Raw genomic sequence first — 23,488 nt, 5'->3', positions numbered from 1 at the left:
CTCCGTCTCAAAAAAAAAAAAGCTGGGCGCCAGGCGTGGTGGTGGGCACCTGTAATCCTAATCCAGCTACTTGGGGGGCTGAGGCAGGAGAATCGCTTGAACCTGGGAGGCAGAGGTTGCAGTGAGATGGCGCCACTGCACTCCAGCCTGGGCGACCCAGGGAGACTCTGTCTCAAAAACAAAACAAAAATAAAAACTCCGAAAAATCTCAAACATATAAAACCCAAATAGAATAAATCTCCATGTGCCTGTCACCAAATTTCAACAATTATCAATTCATGGCCAATCTTACTGTATCTACATCCCACTTTAATTATGTAGTAGCAAATCCCAGATATTTCATCTATAAGCATTTTGGTGTGTTTCTCTAAAAATTAAAAACTTCATTGTTCTTGTTATTGATAATACCATTATCCCACCTAAAATTTTTATTTCCCGGGAAGGCTTTTTGGAGCCTGGGCCCAGTGGCTCACACCTGTAATCACAACACTTTGGGAGGCAGAGGCGGGAGGATCACTTGAACTCAGGAGCCAGGAGTTCAAGACCAGTGTGGGCAATATAGCAAGTGCTCGTCTCAAGAAAAAAAGGAAAAAAAAGTTAGCTTTCTGGCAAAACTACTTCCTAGTAGATGGTGTGTACTTCCTATTACAGCGTATTAAGGGGCACATAATGCCAGCAGCGCCTCTGCGGCTCTTGGACCTGAGTGCAAGCGCCTTAAAGCCACGCCTCCGCATCGGATCCTAGTAAGGGGGCGGGGCTATCATGTCAGTGTATGCGTTGCGCGTGCGCGCACACGCGCGCCCGCTCGGCTGCCGTAGTTCGCGTTTTCACCTGGTCGCCAGGCAGCCATGGCGGCTGTTCTGAAGCCGGTGCTGCTGGGACTTCGAGATGCGCCGGTGCACGGCAGCCCCACAGGGCCGGACGCCTGGGCTGCTAGCAAGCTGGGCGGCATTCCGGTGAGGGCGGGTGCCGGAGCTGGGGTCGATGGGTGGTGGCGAAGGGTGCGGAGGGAGTGGGCAAGGTCCCGGGGGGAGTTGGAGTCAGAGCGCCTCCTCTGTCCCCTCAGGACGCTCTGCCCACCGTGGCTGCGCCCAGGCCCGTGTGTCAGCGCTGCGGGCAGCCGCTCGCCCTGATCGTGCAGGTGTACTGCCCGCTGGAAGGCTCTCCGTTTCACCGTCTGCTGCACGTGTTCGCGTGCGCCTGCCCCGGCTGCAGCACCGGCGGTGCGCGCAGGTAGGCGGGGAAGTCCCAGAGCTGCTCCTGGGGTGTCCTTTCCAGCGGGCTGGGGCGGGCCGTCGGGCTGGAGTAGGGGTGTAGCCCTCACGGCCCTTTGTCTTCACCCCGAAGCTGGAAGGTGTTCCGCTCCCAGTGCCTGCAGGTTCCAGAGAGAGAGGCGCAGGACGCTCAGGTAAAGGTTGTGGTTGGCATGTTATTTTTTTTCTGTCATTTGAGGATGTTATCCAGAGTATAGTTTGGGACAGACTTTAAAGCCGTGTTCTTTGAAGTACATTGGAGTGTTTTTTGCTTTTCTGCAGAACCATAGAATGCTATTTTCTTGAGGTTTTGTGAGGGGTTTTTTTTTTCTTCTATTTTACTTTATTTTTATTTTCTAACTCCTTTGTTAAAAGGAGATGGCGGCCCCGCATGGTGACTTACGCCTGTGATCCCACCATTTTTTGAGAGGCTGAGGTGGGAGGATTGCTTGAGCTCAGAAGTTGGAGACCAGGCCGGGCGCAGTGGCTCACGCCTGTAATCCCAGCACTTTGGGAGGCCGAGGCGGGCGGACCATCAGAGGTCAGAAGTTCGAGACCAGCCTGGCCAACATGACGAAACCTCGTCTCTTTTAAAAACAAAAACAAAAAAATTAGCCGGGCATCGTGGCAGGCACCTGTAATCCCAGCTACAAGGGAGGTTGAGGCAGGAGAATCGCTTGAACCCGGGAGGTGGAGATTGCAGTGAGCTGAGATCATGCCACTGCAATCCAGCCTGAATGACAGACTCCGTATAAAAAAAAAAAGATGTTGGGAGAGCAGTCTGGGCAACATAGCAAAACGTCCTCTCTATAAAAAGTAAAAAAAACTAACTGGGCATGATGGCCGCGTAACTGTAGTGCCAGCTGCTCAGGCGGCTGAGGTGGGAGGATTGCTTGAGTCCAGGAGGTTGAGGCTGCAGTGACCTACACTTGTGCCACTGCACTTCAGCCTGGGTGGCAAAGCCAGACCCTCTCCCCTCCCAAAAAAAAGAGAGCGAGATGGAGACTTCCTCCTGGATGTCTTCAACATTTTTTTTTAACTGTAAATTGATAGTTTATAATAATGTATAAATTTATGAGGTATAAAGTGATGGTTATGATTCATGAATATCATGTGGAATAATTAAATGAAGCCAGTTAATGCATTCATCACCTCAGATACTTAACGTCTTGTGAGAACATTTGAAATTTCCTCTAGCAATTTGGAAATACAAAATACTTTATTTTTATTTTTTTTGAGATGGAGTCTTGCTCTGTTGCCCAGGCTGGAGTGCAGTGGTGCCATCTCTGCTCACTGCAAGCTCCATCTCCTGGGTTTCAAGCAATTCTCCTGCCTCAGCCTCCCAAGTAGCTGGGATTATGGGCGCCCGCCACCATGGCCAGCTAATTGGTTTTTTTTTTTTTTTGAATTTTTAGTAGAGACAGGGTTTTACCATGTAAGTCAGGATGGTCTCCATCTCCTGACCTCGTCATCTACCCGCCTCGGCCTCCCAAAGTGCTGGGATTACAGGCTTGAACTCCCATGCCCAGCCACAATACTGTATTATTAACTACATTCAAGCTGTGCAGTAGAACTTAAAAAAACCCACATTCCTCCTGAATAACTGAGGTTTTGTATTCTTTGACCATCATCTCCTTATTCTTTCCACTCTAGGTTTCTTTCTTTTTTTTTTTTTTTTGAGACCAAGTTTCACTCTTGTTGCCCAGGCTGGAGTGCAATGGCACAATCTCGGCTCACTGCAACCTCCACCTCTTGGATTCAAGGGATTCTCCTGCCTCAGCCTCCCAAGTAGCTGGGATTACAAGCGCTTACCACCACACCTAGCTAATTTTTGTATTTTTAGTAGAGACGGGGTTTCACCATGTTGGCCAGGCTGGTCTCGAACTCCTGACCTCAGGTGACCCACCTTCGTCGGCCTCCCAAAGTGCTGAGATTACAGGCATGAGCCACCGTGCCCCGCTCACTCCAGATTTTTTTTTTTGTTTTTTTTTTTTTTGAGATGGAGTTTTGCTCTTTCGCCAGGCCGGAGTGCAATGGCACGATCTCGGCTCACTGCAGCCTCAGCCTCCCGGGTTCAAGCGATTCTCCTGCCTCAGCCTCCTGAGTATCTGGGACTACAGGCACACACTACCACACCCAGCTAATTTTTGTATTTTTAGTAGAGACGGGGTTTCACCATGTAGCCAGGATGGTCGATCTCTTTACCTCGTGATCCGCCTGCCTCGGCCTCCTAAGGGCTGGGATTACAGGCGTGAGCCACCGCACCCGGCCACTCCACATTTCTTTAACCACCATTCTACTCTACTTTGAGGTTAATTGTTTTAGATTCCACATGTAAGTGAATACATGCAGCATTTGTCTTTGTGTCTGGCTTATTTCACTTAGCAAAATGTTCTCCAGTTCTATCCATGTTGTCACAAACGACAGAACTTCCTTTTTTTTTTTTTTAAGGGTGAAGAATATTCCATTGTATATATAGTATTTTTTTCAAACTTACACTGAAGGTCTTGAGACACAGTTTACTGATTTTCCTGTTTGGGAATATATAGGGGGATGTACATATATGTGGTTGTATGTGATAACATATATGTCTTTATAGTAAATATACTTTATGAGGTATATATATGTTTGAACACATTTCATAAGATGAAATCTGAATTTATTGAAAAGGCAGGCAAGTTGGTAGCTGCAGAACAAAATTTAGCCTCCTTTGACTGTAAATGTGTCTTTATATATACACAGTTCTTTTTTCTTTTCTTTTCTTTTTTTTTTTTTTTTTTTGAGATGGGGTTTCATTCTGGTCACCCAGGATGGAGTGCAGTAGCATGATCTTTGCCTCTTGGGCTCAAGCCATTCTCCCACCTCAGCCTCCTGAGTAGATGGGATTACAGGCACTTGCCACCATGCCCAGCTAACTTTTTTATTTTTTGTAGAGATGGGGTTTTGTCATGTTGCCCAGGCTGGTCTTGAACTCCTGGACTCAAACAGTCCACCCACCTCAGCCTCCCAAAATGCTAGAATTACAGGCGTGAGACACTGGGCCCGGCCTGCACCCAGTTCTTGATGTTTGCTAGGCATAGTACTAGCAGTACTCGAATAAAATGTTGAAGACAGTGCCTATATTTGTCAGTGTTCAATTGCAGATAATTCGAAAAGTACTGTTTTTTTGTTTGTTTTTGTTTTTGAGACCGAGTCTCACTCTGTCTCCCAGGCTGTAGTGCAATGGCGTGATCTCAGCTCACTGAAAACTCCGCCTCCTGGATTCAAGCTATTCTCCTGCCTCAGCCTCCCGAGTAGCTGGGATTGCAGGCATGTGCAACCATGCCTGGCTTTTAAGCTGAGACAGACTTAGCACAGGAGTCAGGTTTTTAGTAAGTGGATAGGCTGAAGGAGGAGGCTCCAGGAATGCCCTCCAGAGTCACACCTGAGAACTGTCCCTGAAGGAGCTGCTATGCCACCTCTCCTGCTGTCAGGAAGCTTAAGTGTGATCTGGTGAACTAGACGCTGTCTTCACCACAGAACTGTTGGCTCTAAAACCTTGTTCTGTGTATGTCTACACTCTGACTGCCTTTTGCTACGTGGTCTGTCTTTCTACTTCACTCTGTCTCAAGTTCATGTCTCTCTCTAGTAGACCTGATTAGCAGACACCTAATCATATCTGAAACCCTAGGTGCTAAGGAGTCTGAAACCCTAGGTGCTAAGGAGTCTGGGAAATGTAGTTCTTTCTTTTCAGTTCCTGCAATACATGAAGCACAACAGAAAGATATTGGAACAGATGGTTGAATAAACCATGTACTATATCTGTCACACTCACCCCATGAAGGGGTGGCCTGCCCCTCCACACCTGTGGGCATTTCTCGTTAGGTGGAATGAGAGACTTGAAAAAAGAAATGAGACACAGAGACATAGTATAGAGAAAGAAAAAGAGGGCCCAGGGGACCAGCGCTCAGCATACAGAGGACCCACGGCAGCACTGGTCTCTGAGTTCCCTTAGTATTTATTGATAATTATCTTTACCATTCTTTTCTTTTTTTTTTTTTTTTTTTTTTTTGAGACAGAGTCTCGCTCTGTTGCCCAGGCTGGGGTGCAGTGGCCGGATCTCAGCTCACTGCAAGCTCTGCCTCCCGGGTTTAGGCCATTCTCCTGCCTCAGCCTCCGGAGTAGCTGGGACTACAGGCGCCCGCCACCTCGCCCGGCTAACTTTTTTGTATTTTTAGTAGAGACGGGGTTTCACCGTGTTCGCCAGGATGGTCTCGATCTCCTGACCTCGTGATCCGCCCATCTCGGCCTCCCAAAGTGCTGGGATTACAGGCTTGAGCCACCGCGCCCGGCCGTCTGCTTCCTTCTATATAGACACAGTAACAGGCTGATCTCTCTTTCTTTTCCCCACACCCCGAAAAGGAAAGACAAGTATTTTAAGTTTCCTTCAACATACTTTTGAGTACATAAAGTCTAGAAAGTTTGATTGGCGTGTGCCAGAGGGGAAGGGGCCTGGTGTGAAGGCTCCCTCTGGAAGGCACAGGGATGGGTGGCTGGAACCGAAGTAATAGGATAAACCTCCCAAATGTGCTTGGACCTCATTCACTGAATATTTTTCCAGACACAGGAAAACAGCCTTGCAGCTGAGGACTGGTGTGAAGGTGCTGATGACTGGGGAAGTGACACTGAGGAGGTGCCTTCACCACAGCTTACCTTGGATTTTGGGAATGATGCCAGCAGTGCCAAAGACGTAGACTGGACTGCTCGGCTCCAAGACCTCCGCCTGCAGGATGCTGTCCTGGGTGCTGCCCATCCTGTGCCTCCTGGGGAGCAGACCGCCTTGTCTCCTGGGCTGCCGCTATTCCTGCCCTACTACATCTGTGTTGCAGACGAGGATGAATACATAGACTTTGTCAACCTGGATCATGCCCACAGCCTTCTGAGGGACTATCAGCAGAGAGAAGGCATTGCCATGGATCAGTTGCTTTCCCAAAGGTGAGGATGTGTGCTCCTGAGGTTGACAGGTGACTGGATTGGGAAGCAGCCACAGGAGTTACCCTTCAGTTTCACCACAGGACCTGGGGAAACTTTCAGGCAGAACTTGTATGTAGGACCTTTTCACCTTACTTCCTTATTAGCCAACTTGAGTTATCTTGAAAACCCTGCTCTATTTATAACTCCCGTTAAGACAGTGAACAAAGATGAACAAACAGAAGTTAGAGATGGCAAGTATTTATAGAAGATGCGTTCACTGACTCTAACTTTCTTTTATATTTCTAATATGTCTTTATAGCAGAGACAGGCAAGTTAGAAAACTGCCATTTGATCTGGGATAATAAGATTGGGGTGAAAAAATGGAAAAAGGAAAAGAAAAATGCCATTTGTTTATTGACTCTTGGCTGTGGCTCCAGAACTGGCCCAGGACCTCGGAGATGCTTTCAGATCCTCAATTCTATAAAGTGAGAGTGATAGTGATATCTCTGTTCTCTGTTTCATCACATGATTTTGAGAGTCAAACGAGAGAGTAGATCTTGAAAGCCTTTATAAACCAAAGCTCTCTAAAGAAGTAAGAATGATCAATTTTGCTTATTGATTGATTGAGAGACAGGGTCTCACTCTGTCACCCACACTGGAGTTAATTGCTTTGATCACAGCTCACGCAGCCTTGAACTCCTGGGCTCAGGCAATCTACCTTAGCTTCCCAAGTAGCTGGGAGTACGGGTGCACGCCACCATGTCTGACCAATTAAAATTTTTTTTTTTGGAGTTTCACTGTTGTTGCCCAGGCTAGAGTACAATGGCACGAGCTCGGCTCACTGCAACCTCTGCCTCTTGGGTTTAAGTGATTCTCCTACCTCAGCCTCCCGAGTAGCTGGGATTACAGCCATGTGCCACCATGCCCAGCTAATTTTTGTATTTTTAGTAGAGATGGGGTTTCACTATGTTGGTCAGACTGGTCTCAAACTCCTGACCTCAGGTGATCCACCCACCTTAGCCTCCCAAAGTGCTGGGATTACAGGTGTGAGCCATTGCGCCTGGACTAAAAATTTTTTTTAGCCACTGCACCCAGCATTTGTTACTATTAGAATAAAAAAATTACAATAGAATGTTTGGAGAAATGGCCTGGTTCTTTACCAGAACTGTTTCATTTGTAGGCTTTTTCAGAATAATGATGAAGGGGAGTGCATGAAGACATGTTGGTGTTTGAAAATAACGCTTAATAGAACTGATGGTTATAAGGACTTTTAATTTTATATTTATTTATTTATTTATTTATTTTTTGTGAGATGGACTCTCACTCTGTTGCCAGGCTGGAGTGCAGTGGTGCGATCCTGGCTCACTCCAACCTCCACCTCCCGGGTTCCAGCAATTTTCCTCCCTCAGCCTCCCAAGTATTTGAGACTACAGGTGCGCGCCACCACACCCAGCTAATTTTTGTATTATTAGTAGAGACAGGGTTTCATCATGTTGGCCAGGATGGTCTCAATCTCTTGATGATGTGATCTGCCTGCCTCGGCCTCCCAAAGTGCTGAGATTACAGGTGTGAGCCACTGCGCCTGGCAAGATTTTTTATTTTTTAATTTCTTAAGTTTTTATGTATTTGCTTAGTTTTGGTGGGTTTCTTCTAGAGTATTTGTCTTTTTTTTTTTTTTTAGAGATGGAAACTTGCTTTGTTTCCCAGGCTGAACTGCAGTGGTGTGGTGTGGTCATGGCTTTTTTTTTTTTTTTTTTGAGACAATCTTACTCTGTTGCCCAGGCTGGAGTGCAGTAGCACGTTCTCAGCTCACTGCAACCTCTGCCTTGCAGGCTTAAGCAATTCTCATGCCTCAGCCTCTCAAGTAGCTGGAACCACAGGCGTGTGCCACTGCACCCAGCTAATTTTTGTATTTTCTTTTTAGTAGAGATGGGCTTTTGCCATATTGCCCAGGCTCTTCTTGAAGTTCTGGCCGCAAGTGATCCACCCACCTCGACCTCCCAACATGCCGGGGATTACAGGTGTTAGCCACCGCGCCCAGCCTGCTCATGGCTTACTGTAGCCTCAAACTCCTGGCCTCAAGGGATCCTCTAGCCTCAGCTTCCCCCGTAGATGGGACCACAGGTGTGTGCCACCAAACTCAGCTAATTTAAAAAATTTTTTTTTTTTTTTTTTTTTGAGATGGAGTCTCGCTCTATCGCCCAGGCTGGAGTGCAGTGGTGCGATCTCAGCTCATTGCAAGCTCTGCCTCCTGGGTTGACGCCATTCTCCTGCCTCAGCCTCCTGAGTAGCTCGGACTACAGGCACTCGCCACCGTGCCTGGCTAATTTTTTGTAGTTTTGGTAGAGACGGAGTTTCACCGTGTTAGCCAGGATGGTCTTGCTCTCCTGACCTCGTGATCCACCCGCCTCGGCCTCCCAAAATGCTGAGATTACAGGCATGAGCCACCGCGCCCAGCCAATTTTTATTTTTTATTTTTTGAGACAGAGTCTCACTTTGTCGCCCAGGCTGGAGTACAGTGGCGTGATAACGGCTCACTGCAACCTCCAGCTCCCAGGTTCAAGTGATCCTCCTGCCTCAGCCTCCCAAATAGCTGGGATTACAGGTACCCACCACCATACTCGGCTAATTTTTATATTTTTAGTAGAGATGGGGCTTTACCATGTTGGCCAGGCTGGTCTCAAACTCCTAACCTCAAGTGACCCATTCTCCTTGGCCTCCCAAAGTGCTGGGATCGCAGGCCTGAGCCACTGCACCCAGCCGGAAAAAAAAAAAAAATATATATATATATATATATATATAGCCAGGATGGTCTCAATCTTTTGACCTTGTGATCCACCCTCCTTGGCCTTCCAAAGTGTTGAGATTACAGGTGTGAGCCACTGTGCCCTGCGATTTTTTAAATTGTAAGTAATTACCCAAGAGTTGAAAATAGCTTGGGAGAAGGGTGGGGCAGGGGACTATAGAGCTACATGTACACAATTTAAATATCAAAAATATTTACTTGACAGTTTTTGGCTGAGTGCGGTGGCTCACGCCTATAATCCCAGCACTTTGGGAGGCCGAGACGGATCACTTGAGGTCAGGAGTTGGAGACCAGCCTGGCCAACATGGCGAAACCTTGTCTTTACTAAAAATACAAAAATTAGCCGGACGTGTGTTGGCGCACACTTGTAATCCCAGCTACTCGGGAGTCTGAGGCAGGAGAATCGCTTGAACCCAAGAGGTGGAGTGAGCAGTGAGCCAAGGTGCAGTGAGCCTAGATTGCACCATTGCACTCAGCCTGGGTGACACAGGGAGACTCCCTCTCAAAAAAAAAAAAAAAATTACTTGACAGTTTTACAGTTTTTTACTTTGACAGTTTTTTTTTTCTTTTTCTTTTTGAGACAGGGCCTCACACTGTTACCCAGGCTGTAGTGCAATGGTGTGCTCACAGCTCACCACAGCCTCACCTCTGGAATAGCTGGGACCACAGGTGCACACCACCATGCCCAGCTAATTTTTGTATTTTTTTGTAGAGACGAGGTTCTGGCAGGTTGCCCAGGATGGTTTTGAACTCCTGAGCTCAAGTGATCCCCCTGCCTTGGGCTCCCAAAGTGCTGGGATTACAAGCGTGAGCCCACTGCGCTGACCTGATAAATTTAAAAAATTTTTTTTTTGAGACAGAGGTTCACTCTTGTTGCCCAGGTGGGAGTGCAATGGTGCGATCTTGACTCACTGCAACCTCCACCTCCCGAGTTCAAGTGATTCTCCTGCCTCAGCCTCCCAAGTAGCTGGGATCACAGGCGCCCGCAACCACACCCGGCTAATTTTTTGTATTTTTATCAGAGATGGGGTTTCAAGATGTTGGCCAGGCTGGTTTCGAACTCCTGACCTCAGGTGATCCGCTCACCTCGGCCTCCCAAAGTGCTGGGATTATAGGCATGACTTTTTTTTTTTTTTTTTTTTTTTTTTGATACGGAATCTCACTCTGTCACCAGGCTGGAGTGCAGTGTTGTGATCTCGGATCACTGCAACCTCCACTTTCCGGGTTCAAGCGATTTCCTCTGCCTCAGCCTCCTGAGTAGCTGGGACTACAGGCGTGCGCCACCACATCCAGCCAACTTTTTGTGTTTTTTAGTAGAGATGGGGTTCCACCATGTTGGCCAGGATGGTCTCGATCTCCTGACCTTGTGATCTGCCTGCCTTGGCCTCCCAAAGTGCTGGGATTACAGGTGTTAGCCACCGCACCTGGCCTGATAAATTTTTTTAAAAGAAAATTATCTTGTTTCCTCTTGCAAATGCTGTAATTTTCTGGATATAGACATTCACAAGTGTTTTCTGCTTCTGTTTTTAGCCTTTCTAATGATGGTGATGAAAAATACGAGAAAACCGTAATTAAAAGTGGAGATCAGACGTTTTACAAATTCATGAAGCGAATTGCTGCTTGTCAGGAGCAGATTTTGAGGTAAAAAAAGGCACAGTTCATTTTATTGTTTTCCTTGATTATAAAGGTAATACATGTTAGTTTGGAAAACACAGGAAAATATGAGAAAAGCAAAACCTACAGTATTCCCCAAATCAAGAGAGAACCTAATACCTGCTTTATAGGACCATATACCTACGTTATAGGATGTGTAGGAGGATTCAGTTGTGTAGAAGGATTCAGTAAGGTAAAGCGCACTCATTTGTCTAACAAATACTTACGGAGTCTATTCTGCATGCCAGGTGCTGCTATTGGTAGGTGCTGCAGATATAGCAGGAAATGGCATAGCAGGAAATGGCACAGACGAAGTCCATGTTCTCATAGCCTTTATTATTATTATTAATTTAATTTTTTTTTTTCTTTTTTTTTTTTTTTTTTTTTTTGGAGACGGAGTCTCGCTCTGTCACCCAGGCTGGAGTGCAGTGGCCGGATCTCTGCTCACTGCAAGCTCCGCCTCCCGGGTTTATGCCATTCTCCTGGCTCAGCCTCCCGAGTAGCTGGGACTACAGGCGCTCGCCACCTCACCCGGCTAGTTTTTTGTACTTTTTAGTAGAGACGGGGTTTCACCGTGTTAGCCAGGATGGTCTCGATCTCCTGACCTTGTGATCCGCCCGTCTCGGCCTCCCAAAGTGCTAGGATTACAGGCTTGAGCCACCGCGCCCGGCCTTTTTTTTCTTTGAGAGGGAGTCATGCTCTGTCACCCATGCTGGAGTGTAGTGGCGTGATCTTGGCTCACTGCAACCTCCACCTCTCGGGTTTAAGCAATTCTCCTGCCTCAGCCTCCTGAGTAGCTGGGATTACAGGTGCCCGCCACCATGCCCGGCTAATTTTTTTTTTTTTTTGTATTTTAGTAGAGACGGGGTTTCACCACGTTGGCCAGACTGGTCTCGAACTGCTGGCCTCATGTATTCTGCCCGCCTCGGCCTCCTAAAATTCTGAGATACAAGTGTGAGCCACCACGCCTGCCTTTAATTTTTTTGTTGTTGTTTTTTGACAGGGTCTTGCTCTGTTACTCAGGCTTGAGTGCAGTGGTGTGATCAGTTATAGCTCAGTGCACCCTCCTGGGCTCAAGTGACCTTCCCACCTCAGCCTCCCAAGTAGCTGGGACTACAGGCACATGCTACCACGCCCAGCTAATTTTTGTATATTTTTTTAGAAATGGTATTTCACCATGTTGGCCAGGCTGGTTCCAAACTTCTGAGCTCAAGCCATCCATCTGCTTTGGCCTCTCAGAGTTTGTTCTAGGATTACAGGCATGAGCCCCTGTGCCTGGACTATTATTATTAATTTTTTTTTTTTTTTTTTTTTTAGAGAGAGGGTCTCAGTCTGTTGCCCACCCTGGAGTGCAGTGGCATGATCATTGCTTACTGTAACCGTTACCTCTTGGGCTCAAGCGATCCTCCTAAGTATCTAGAACTACAGGTGTGTGCCACCATGTGTGGCTAACTTTTAAAAAAATGTATTTTGTAGAGATGGGATCTGATCATGTTGCTCAGTGTGCTCTCAAACTCCTGGCCTCAAGTGATCCTCCTGCCACGGCCTTCCAAAGTGCTGGGATTACTGGCGTCAGCCACAACCCCTGGCTCATATATTTATTTTTATTTTTTAATTTATTTTTTATTTTTCTGGGACGGAGTCTCGCTCTGCCACCTAGGCTGGAGTGCAGTGGCGTGATCCTGGCTCACTGCAACCTCTGCCTCCTGGGTTTAAAAGAGTCTCCTGCATCAGCCTCCTGAGTATAGGATTACAACCACCACACCCGACTACTTTTTGTATTTTTAGTAGAGATGGAGTTTCACCATGTTGGTCAGACTGGTATTGAACTCCTGACTTCAAATGATCTGCCCGCCTCAGCCTTCCAAAGGGCTGGGATTACAGGTTTGAGCCACTGCGTCCTGCCCCTGGTCCATATATTTTATTTTCTAGAGTGGGAGATTAAAAACAAACCTGTATGGGACGGGTGTGGTGGCTTATGCCTGTAATCCCAGCACCTTGGGAGGCCGAGGAGGGTGGATCATGCGGTCAGGAGATCGAGACCATTCTGGCTAACATGCTGAAACCCCGTCTCTACTAAAAATACAAAAAAAAAAATTAGGCGGGTGAGGTGGTGGACACCTGTAGTCCCAGCTACTCAGGAGGCTGAGGCAGGAGAATGGCGTGAACCCAGGAGGCGGAGCTTGCAGTGAGCCGAGATTGCGCCACTGAACTCCAGCCTGGGCAACAGAGCGAGACTCTGTCTCAAAAAAAAAAAAAACCTGTGTGATTTCCATAAGTGATAAATGAGGAAAAAATAGAGCTATTTTAGGTAGGCTATCAGGAGGGCCTCAGAGGAAATGACATACTCAGCAGGTATAGTTTATAAAAATAGCAGGTATAGTTTATAAAAATAGTAAAAACAGGTCCAGACAAAGTGGGCAGAATTAGCTCAAATGGCCTTTTTCTCCGATACGTACCACAGTGAACCTAAAAGCTAAAAATTAGCCCAAATAAAACAGTAAATATTAAAAAAAGAAGTTCCGTTTTATCAGCATTGAAAAAAGGAAAAGGGCTTAGTACTATAAAACTCAAAGTGATAGCCCAGGATATAATATCAGTAAATGTCTAATAGAGTTCTTGAGTGTTTCACATACATTTATTCACTTATGTAACTAATTTAGTCTTTGCAGAGAAAGGTACAGAAATTTCTGGCATGGTTAAGTGCAAGTTCTAATCCCACAGGCCTTTTCTCTCACCTGCGTAAAATATACTGATGAGTCCACAAAGAATTTTCTTTTTTTGGAAACGGAGTCTGTCTCTGTCCCCCAGGCTGGAGTGCAGTGGTATGATCTCAGCTCACTGCAACCTCCATCTTCTGGGTTCAAACAGTTCTGCTGTCTCAGCCTCTTTTTTTTTTTTTTTTTTTTTTTTTTGAGACGGGGTCTTGCTCTGTCACCCAGGCTGGAGTGCAGTGGCCGGATCTCAGCTCACTGCAAGCTCCGCCTCCCGGGTTCACGCCATTCTCCTGCCTCAGCCTCCCGAGTAGCTGGGACTACAGGCGCCCGCCACTTCGCCCGGCTAGTTTTTTGTATTTTTTAGTAGAGACGGGGTTTCACCGGGTTAGCCAGGATGGTCTCGATCTCCTGACCTTGTGATCCGCCCGTCTCGGCCTCCCAAAGTGCTGGGATTACAAGCTTGAGCCACCGCGCCCGGCCTGTCTCAGCCTCTTGAATAGCTGGGACTACAGGCATGTGCCACCATGCCTGGCTAATTTTTGTATTTTTAGTAGACATGAGAGTTCACCGTGTTGGCCAGCATGGTCTCGAACTCCTGACCTCTGGTGATCCACCCACCTCAGCCTCCCAAAGTGCTGGGATGACAGGCATGAGCCACCGCACCTGACCTAAGAATTTTCACTTAATAATGTCTGGAAGGAAGCACACAGGAGGAGAGTTTGCATGTCCTAATGTGGAGGATGGTGGACCTCCTCCACCATGTTGGCTGAAGAACTGGGTGTGGTGGGGAGGTGGTGTAGGAATTGGGGATTGCCTCTCAGAAGCAACATTCCTTTGTTCCATGATGAGTCAGAGCAATGATTGGAAAGTTAAGGGCAATTTCGCCTCCACTGGAGTGGGATCTTTCTCAACATACAGTATTTTACACTGTCTCAGAGGAAAAAACAAAGCCCAGGTGTTCTAATAAAGATTGCATCTAGTCCCAGAAGAACTATCTCCTCGCCCCAGTTCCCTCTTTTACTACCTACAGAAATGCAGAGGAAATGGGCAGTACTCCTCGAGAGGGGAAAACAGGCCTCATATGAGATGGACAGGAAATCAATGAGAACCTCTGCGGACATTTCAGAGCAAATAGATGGTCTAAACTGAGTTGCAACTTTTAGGCGTGAGCTAGATGAAAAATAGCATGCCACCCAGGTAATCATACTGTGGCAAGAATAGTTAAGGAAATGAAGAGCACATACAAAAAGCTCAAGAACCAAGTCTGCTAGAAAATATCCAGCTGGGCTCGGTGGCTCACACTGGTAATCCCAACACTTTGGGAGGCCAAGGCGGGTGGATCATGAGGTCAGTAGATCGAGACCATTCTAGCCAACCTGGTGAAACCCTGTCTCTACTAAAAATACAAAAATTAGCTGGGCATGGTGGTGGGCGCCTATAGTCCCAGTTACTCAGGAGGCTAAGGCAGGAGAATCACTTGAACCTGGGAGGCGGAGGTTGCAGTGAGCTGAGATCGTGCCACTGCTCTCCAGCCTGGGTGACAGTGAGACTCTGTCTCAAAAAATAAAATAAAATAAAATATAATCCAAGGAGCACATCAGTCCCAGCAGATGCTTCAAAATGTGTAAGAACTTCATAAGACAATAGATTCCATAAAACAAGAGCTCAAAGGTGAGAAAATAAAGTAACTATGTATGAATCGGAAATTGAATTGCTAAAGAAACCAAGCCCCATGACTTACGTATCTAATACATATAGAATATAAGGAACATAGGCCGGGCGTGGTGGCTAACCCCTGTAATCCCAGCACTTTGGGAGGCCAAGGCAGGCGGATCACAAGGTCAGGAATTCCAGACCAGCCTGGCTGATATGGTGAAATGCCATCTCTACTAAAAATAGAAAAACTAGCTGGGGTTGGTGGCGGGCGCCTGTAGTCCCAGCTACTCGGGAGGCGGAGGCGGAGGCAGGAGAATGGCGTGAACCCGGGAGGCGGAGCTTGCAGTGAGCTGAGATCCGGCCACTGCACTCCAGCCTGGGCGACACAGTGAGGCTCTGTCTTAAAAAAAAAAAATTAGGGGCCGGGTGCGGTGGCTCAAGCCTGTAATCCCAGCACTTTGGGAGGCCGAGACGGGCGGATCACGAGGTCAGGAGATCGAGACCATCCTGGCTAACACGGTGAAACCCCGTCTCTACTAAAATACAAAAAAAAATTAGCCGGGCGAGGTGGCGGGCGCCTGTACTCCCAGCTACTCGGGAGGCTGAGGCAGGAGAATGGCGTGAACCCGGGAGGCGGGGCTTGCAGTGAGCTGAGATCCGGCCACTGCACTCCAGCCTGGGCAACACAGCGAGACTCCGTCTCAAAAAAAAAAAAAAAAAAAAAATTAGGGAACATAATAGACTTGGCTAAAGATCAAAATACTCGTATAAAGACTTGAGCAAGGGTTCATAATTGTATTTACTATGAGGAGAATTGGTCTCCAAAATAGAGAACCTAATGGATGGATCAGAAACAATATTCAAAGATAAAATTGGGAATTTTTCCTTAATGAAATAAGAACTAAATATGCAAATACTGAAATACGGGGAGTATAGGAATGGTTGGCATTGAGAAACCTAGCCTGGTGGTGGTTTTAAAAATATTGTCAATCTTTTAAATTGTAGCCATTCTAGTAGGTGGTGGTGGTATTTCCTTGTGGTTTGAATTTGCATTTTCCTGATAACAAATGATGTTGAGCATCTTCCCATGTGCTCATTGGAATCTATGTATCTTCTATAGTGAAGTGTGTCTGTTTACATTTATTTTTCAGCAGCTTTATTGAGGTACAATTGACATACAACAGACTGCCTATATTTTTACAGTGTGCACTTAGATAAGTTGACATCTGTATACACCCCTGAAATCACAACAGTCAAGACAGTAAACATATTCCTCCCTGCCAGAAGTTTCCTCATACTCCTTCGCAAGTTCTTGCCAACCCTGTCCCGTGCTGCTCCCCCAATCCCCAGGCAACCACTGATCATCTTTCTGTTGCACCTTAGTGCATTTCCTGTGAAAGTATATAAGGTCACACGGAATATACTTTTTTTTTGGTCTGGTTTTATTCACTTAGCATACTTCAAGATTCATTCTTATTGCATGTATCAATAGTTCATTCCTTTTGACCACTGTGTCATATTCCATTGTATGGATGTGCCACTATACATTTAGCAGTTGATGGATATTTGGGTTATTTCCAGTGTTTGGCTATTATAAATAAAGCTGCTATGAACATTTGTTTACATCTCTTTGTAAGACATGTTTTGATTTTGTGGGGGTAGATACCTAGGAATAGAATGGTTGTCTTATGTGGTATATGCATGTTTAACTTGTTAAGAAACAGGCCAAACCATTTTCCAAAGTGGTTATGCCATTTCTGTTCCCACTAGCTGTTTTTTAAGAATTCTACTCCCTGTATATCTTTGCTAATGCTTGGGATGTTCAGTTTTTAATTTTAGCCATTTAAGAAGGTGTGTAGTGGCATTTTATTGTGGCTTCAATTTGCATTTCCTCAAATGGCAAATGATGTTGAGCATCATTTCAAGTGCTTGTTTTCCATCTCTGTATATCATCTTGGATAAAGCGTCATTCAAATCTCTTGCCATATTGTTTGTGTTTGTGTTACTGAGTTGTAGGAATTCTTCATATGGTCAAGAGTACAAGTCCTTTTTCAATTTAATTTTTTTAGCATTCAAACAGATTCTGACAGATGGCTTTAAATTTTGATCAAGTTCAACTTAACAGTTATGATTTTTTTTTAACACGGAATATGCAGTCTCTTTAATCATTGGTATTGTTGGGTTATTTATTTATTTATTTATTTATTTATTTATTTAGAGACAGAGTCTTGCTCTGTTGCCCAGGCTGGAGTACAGTGGCACAATCTTGGCTCACTGCAACCTCTGCCTCCCAGGTTCAGCAATTCTCCTGCCTCAGCCTCCTGAGTAGCTGGGATTACTGGTGCACACCACCATGCCTGGCTAATTTTTTTGTATTTTTAGTAGAGACAGGTTTTGCTGTGTTGGCCAGGCTGGTCTCAAACTTTTGACCTCAGGTGACCCGCCTGCCTCACAAAATGCTGGGATCACAGGCATGAGCCACTGCACCCTGCCATGTTGGGTTAATTTTATTCTGTTATTGTTTCTTCCTCCATTTCTTTTTTCTTTCCTTTTTGTTTTAAAGAGATGGGCGTCTCACTATGTTGCCTAGGCTGGTCTTGAACTCCTGGACTCAAGCAATTCCCTCACCTCAGCCTCCCAAAGTGCTAGGGTTATAGGCATCTGTCACCACACCTGGCTTTGCATTTGGTGGGATTTTTTGATTTTGTTTCTGTATTCCTTTTATTGAACCTGCTTGTTGGTGACTTGAGTATTTTTAGTTTGCTATTTTGTTCCCTTTTTTGTCTTTTTTTTTAACTCTTTATGTTGCTTTTTTTTTGTTTTTTTGTTTTGTTTATTTAGAGATTGGGTCTTGTTCTGTTGCGTAGGCTGCAGTGCAGTGGTGCAGTCATGGCTCACTGCAGCCTCAGACTCCTGAGCTCAAGTGATCTCCTGCCACACCCTCTAAAGTAGCTGGGACCACAGGCATGCACCACTATGTCTGGCTAATTTTTGTATAATTATTATTATTATTATTTGAGAAGGAGTCTCGCTGTGTCATCCAGGCTAGATTGCAGTGGAGCAATCTCAGCTCACTGCAACCTCTGCTTCCAGGTTTAAGTGATTCTGCAGCCTCAGCCTCAGCCTCCCCTGCAGCTGGGATTACAGGCACCTGCCACTGTGCCCGGCTAATTTTTGTAGTTTTAGTAGAGATGGGGTTTTACCATGTTGGCCAGGCTGATCTCGAACTCTTGTCCTCAGGTGATTCACCCGCCTCAGCCTCCCAAAGTGCTGGAATTACAGGTGTGAGCCACTGCACCTGGTCTACCTTTTCCACTAGGGTTTTTTGTTTTTTTTTTTTTTTACGTATTTATTATTGGTATTTTAAAGTTTTTGTCTGATAAATTTATCATCTTGTCCATGGGTCTCCTTGCATTAACTTTCTTTATGGGTTAAATTTTCCTGCTTCTTTGCATGTTTAGTAACTTTTAAAATGATTACCAGAAATTATATATCGAAGAACAGTAGTATTGAAGTGAGCTGGATATGGTGGCTCACATTTGTAATCATAGCACTTTGGAAGGCTGAGGTGGGAGGATCACTTGAGGCCAGGAGTTTGAGACCAGCCTGGGCAGTATAGCAAGACCCTGTCTCTACAAAATTTTTTTTAAAAACTAGCTGGGTATGGTGATGTGCATCTGTTCCCGGCTACTCAGGAAGCTGAGGTCAGAGGATTGCTTGAGCCCAGGGGGTCAAGGCTGCAGTGAGCTGTGATTGTGCCACTGCACTCCAGCCTGGGCAACAGAAAAGGCTCTATCTAAAAAAAAAAAAAAAAAAAAAGGCCGGGCGTGGTGGCTCAAGCCTGTAATCCCAGCACTTTGGGAGGCCGAGACGGGCGGATCACAAGGTCAGGAGATCGAGACCATCCTGGCTAACCCGGTGAAACCCCGTCTCTACTAAAAAATACAAAAAACTAGCCGGGCGAGGTGGCGGGCGCCTGTAGTCCCAGCTACTCTGGAGGCTGAGGCAGGAGAATGGCGTGAACCCGGGAGGCGGAGCTTGCAGTGAGCTGAGATCCCGCCACTGCACTCCAGCCTGGGCGACAGAGCGAGACTCCATCTCAAAAAAAAAAAAAAAACCAAAAACAGAAGTGAATGTTTCCTCCCTCTAAGGCAGTGGTCCCTGACCTTTTTGGCACCAGGGACTGGTTTGTGAAAGGCAATTTTTTCACAGACTGAGGTGGGGGGCGTGGGGCATGGTTTTGGGTTGAAACTGTTCACCTCAGATCATAAGGCATTAGATTCTCATAAGGAGCATGCAACCTAGATCCCTCGCATGTGCAGTTCACAATAGGGTTTGCGCTGCTATGAGAATCTCATAGGGACAAGAGGTGGAGATCAGGTGGTAATGCTCGCTTGCCTGTTGCTCACCTCCTGCTGCATGGCCCTATTCCTAATAGACTACCGACCAGTACTGGTCCATGACCTGGGGGTCCATGGCCTGGGGGTTGGGGACTTCTGCTCTAAGGCATGCCCCTTCCTCTGTAAGGTCAGTAGTGTGGAGGGCTGATTCCATTTAATCTGCAGTGGAGCTGGGTCTGAACTTCGTCGCAGCTTTACCTAGATTCAATTGAACGTTGACTTTAGTGCCTTTGAGACTTTGAATCGAACACTGACAAGATTTCCAGATATCTTGCTATGCTTTACAGCCATGGTGCTAGGTTTTTGGGCCTTTAGAGGATTTCTGCAAGAAACAAAGAAAGGTTGCAAAGCACGGCCTTAGATGCTAGAATGTGACTTGTGTGGCTCTAATTCGGGGTTCTTTGTTTCCTTGTCCTAGGTATTCCTGGAGTGGAGAGCCACTCTTTCTGACCTGCCCTACATCAGAAGTCACTGAGCTTCCAGCCTGCAGCCAGTGTGGAGGCCAAAGGATATTTGAGTTTCAGCTTATGCCAGCACTGGTCAGCATGCTCAAGAGTGCTAATTTAGGTGAGAAGCCTAAATTAATTTGAGTTTGTGGATTTCTGGCATTATTTTTAAATAAATGAAAAACCTTTTGTTTACTTATGAAATATCATAAGCAAATTATAGAAAATTTGGGAATTAAAAAATTATTTTAAGAAATTTAGGCCAGGTGTGGCTCATGCCTGTAATCCCAGCACTTTGGGAGGCCCAGGTGGGCGGATCACGAGGTCAGGAGATCGGGGCCTTCTTGGCCAGTGTGGTGAAACCCTGTCTCTACTATAATATAAAAAATTAGCTGGGCATGGTGGCATGTTCCTGTAGTCCCAGCTGCTTGGGAGGTTGAGGTGGGGAATCACTTGAACCCAGGAGGTGGAGGTTGCAGTGAGCCAAGATCGCGCCAATGCACTCCAGCCTGGTGACAGAGCAAGACTCTGTCTCAAAAAACAGAAAAAGAAATTTGTAATCCAGCCAGTCTTTTTTTTTTACATATATATATATTTATTGATTTATTTATTTTTTGAGATGGAGTCTCTCTCCTGTTGCCTGGGCTGGAGGGCAGTGGTACGTTCTTGGCTCACTGCAGCCTCTACTTCCCGGGGTCTAGCAATTCCCCTCCCTCAGCCTCCCCAGTAGCTGGGATTACACCATGCCCGTCTAGTTTTTGTATTTTTAGTAGTGATGGGGTTTCACTGTGTTGGCCAGGCTGGAATTTGCATTTTTTGTAGAGACAAGGTTTCGCCATGTTGCCCAGGCTGGTCTCGAACTCCTAGACTCAAGCGATCCTCCTGCCTTGGCCTCCTAAAGTGATTACAAGCATGAACCATGCTTGGCCAGAAATTACAACTATTATCAATGTTAATAACCATTATTCCAATAATCATTTTTGACTTAAAGACAAACAGCAAGTTAGATGAATGTATGGATGGCTAGATGAAAATAATTTTCCTAAAATAGGGAAATTCACTAACATGGTAATTAAAAGTCTTAGAATAAATTTTTGTACAAATTAACAGAAGGAATGTTAAGTATAAGTGAAGCAGTTACTGGAATTTTTTTGAGACGGAGTCTCGCTCTGTTGCCCAGGCTGGAGTGCAGTGGCACGATCTCCACTCACTGCAAACTCCGCCCACTGGGTTCACGCCATTCTCCTGCCTTAGCCTCCCTAGGAGCTGGGACTACAGGTGCCCACCACCACGCCCAGCTAATTTTTTTTTTTTTAGTAGAGACAGGGTTTCACCGTGTTAGCTAGGATAGTCTCGATCTCCTGATCTCGTGATTTGCCCGTCTTGGCCTCCCAAAGTGCTGGGATTACAGGCGTGAGCCACGGCGCCTGGCCTGGACTTTTGGTAATAGGTTCTTTACCCAAGAGGCCCAAGTTTCTGAAAGGTGCTTCTGTTGTTAACAGAAAATTACATTCTTCCTATGTTTCAGTTTTAGATAGTATGCATCTGGCACCTTACCATAGTAGATAAGGAAATTCATACCCTATTCCTACCTTGAAATATTTCAGTATCTTTTTGTTTTTTTTTTTTTTTTTTTGAGACGGAGTTTCGCCCAAGTTGGAGTGCAGTGGCGCAATCTCAGCTCACTGCAACCTCTGCCTCCCAGGTTCAAGTGATTCTCCTGCCTCAGCCTCATGAAGAGCTGGGATTAAAGGTGCCCACCACCACACCCAGCTAATTTTTTGTACTTTTAGTAGAAACAGGTTTCACTGTTGTTGACCAGGCTGGTCTCAAACTCCTCACCTGCCTCGGCATCCCAAAGTGCTTGGATTATAGGCATGAACCACCACGCCCGGACCCAGTATCTTTTTTTTCCTTTTTGAGACGGAGCCTCAATCTGTAGCCAGGCTGGAGTGCAGTGGCACTGTCTCGGCTCACTGCAACCTCTGCCTCCCAGGTTCAAGTGATTCTCCTGCCTCCGCCTCCCGAGTAGCTGGGATTATAGGCGCCCACCACCACACCCTGCTAATTTTGTATTTTTAATAGAGATGGGGTTTCGCCATCTTGGCTGGTCTCGAACTCCTGACCTCAAGTGATCTGTCCACCTTGACCTCCCAAAGTGCTGGGATTACAGGCATGAGCCACCGCGCCCAGCCAGTATTATAATTATCACAGCTGTTTGGATAGCCTTAATTCTATGTGTAAATGGATTCAGTGTTCATCACCACTCTTACAATGAGCTTTTTTATTCCTGTTTTATTTTGATTCTTTTTTCAGTAGCTGGATTTTCTCAAGTAATAGCTTTTAGGAGGGCTCAGAAGTGCCTTGCTTCAGATTGTGCATGGTAATGTGGCTTCATATTTGAGGGGCAACCTATGTATAAAATTTTTAAATCCCACTTTCTCTTTTCAGAACCTTGTAGACCCCTGTGTTGTCTTCTGACAGTGAAAGCCCTGCCAGCCATTGCCCTGGTGCCTCCTGTCATCTGGTGGTTCAGTCTCACTGGGAAATATATTTTTCTGGAAGGGCTTATGGGCATTCTGATCTCTGAGATTTTTCACTTATATAGAAATGTCTTTTGCATGGAATGTAGCTTTGTAGAGGTATGAGGGTGGTCTGATTTTTCCCCCCTTTGTAACTAACATTTTTGCCACAATACTGTTAGCAGTGGCAAATCTGTAGGGGTCTGTAGCAACCTCAGTTCTTGCCTCCTTAGAAGAAAGAATTTGACTGAGGCACATAAGACAGAGGAGAGACCAAAGCAAATTTTAGAGCAGGAGTGAAAACTTACTAAAAAGTTTTAGAGCAGGAACGAAAGGAAGTAAATACAGTTGGAAGAGGGGGCCAAGCAGGCAACCTGAGAGATTGAAGTGTCCATTTTTGACCTTTGACTTGGGATTTTGTACTTCCCGGGTCTTGTGTTACTTCTCTTGTTTCTTCCCTTGGGATGGGCATAGTGGCCCGCCAGCACTTGGGAGAGGACGCATGCGCAGTGTGTTTACTGGAGTTGTAGACATGCTCACTTGAGGCGATTTTCCCTTACCAGTCACATTCTCCTAGAAGAAGGTCATATACCAGTTAATAAACTCTGCCATTTTTTCATTTTTTTTTCTTTCGTTTTTTGAGACAGAGTCTTGCTCCATTGCCCAGTGGCACCATCTCTCCTCTCTGCAACCTCCACCTTCCAGGTTCAAGCAATTCTCCTGCCTCAGCCTCCCAATGTGCTGGGATTATAGGCCTGAGCCAATATGCTGTGCCCAGCCAATGCATACATTTTTAAACAACGTATTTCTCCTTTGCTGCTGCAAATCATTGCCTACGTCATCCTTTTGACTCCTGCTTTTCTGTTCTAATATCATCGGGAGTTCTTATTGCTTATGTTTTCTTGGTATGCTTTTTTTTATGGCTTTATTCATTGATAATTTTCTATAAACTCTTAGGGTTTTTTTTTTCTTTCTTTTTTTTTTTTTTTTTTGCCTGAATCCTTATCCTTTTTTGGCAGTAGTGTGTTCTATGATATATATATTTCTCTTTTTTTTTTTTTTTTTTTTTTTTTTTTTTTTTT

The 23,488-nt window shown here is 45.8% G+C and overlaps 1 protein-coding gene across 2 annotated transcripts in view; it reads left to right on the top strand.

Annotated features, from left to right (window-relative positions):
- The first annotated feature begins 807 nt into the window (after positions 1–807).
- Positions 808–23,488, top strand: part of PDCD2L (programmed cell death 2 like) — a 24,299-nt gene continuing 1,618 nt past the window's right edge. Inside the window, exons 1-6 of one of the 2 annotated variants that reach the window (XM_025365952.1) lie at positions 808–956; positions 1,067–1,233; positions 1,348–1,408; positions 5,860–6,227; positions 10,543–10,653; positions 19,857–20,005. In XM_025365952.1, the coding sequence (XP_025221737.1) occupies positions 849–956; positions 1,067–1,233; positions 1,348–1,408; positions 5,860–6,227; positions 10,543–10,653; positions 19,857–20,005 (964 nt within the window). In that variant the 5' untranslated portion in view covers positions 808–848. Of the gene's footprint in view, positions 957–1,066; positions 1,234–1,347; positions 1,409–5,853; positions 6,228–10,542; positions 10,654–19,856; positions 20,006–23,488 lie in introns of both variants that reach the window. The other variant, XM_025365951.1, reaches the window with a different exon arrangement.

The sequence above is a fragment of the Theropithecus gelada genome, chromosome 19, assembly GCF_003255815.1.
Source record: "Theropithecus gelada isolate Dixy chromosome 19, Tgel_1.0, whole genome shotgun sequence".
Taxonomy (NCBI): Eukaryota; Metazoa; Chordata; class Mammalia; order Primates; family Cercopithecidae; genus Theropithecus; species Theropithecus gelada.
The sequence above is the reverse complement of the archived record's forward strand: the minus strand, read 5'-3'. Positions and strand labels throughout refer to the sequence as shown.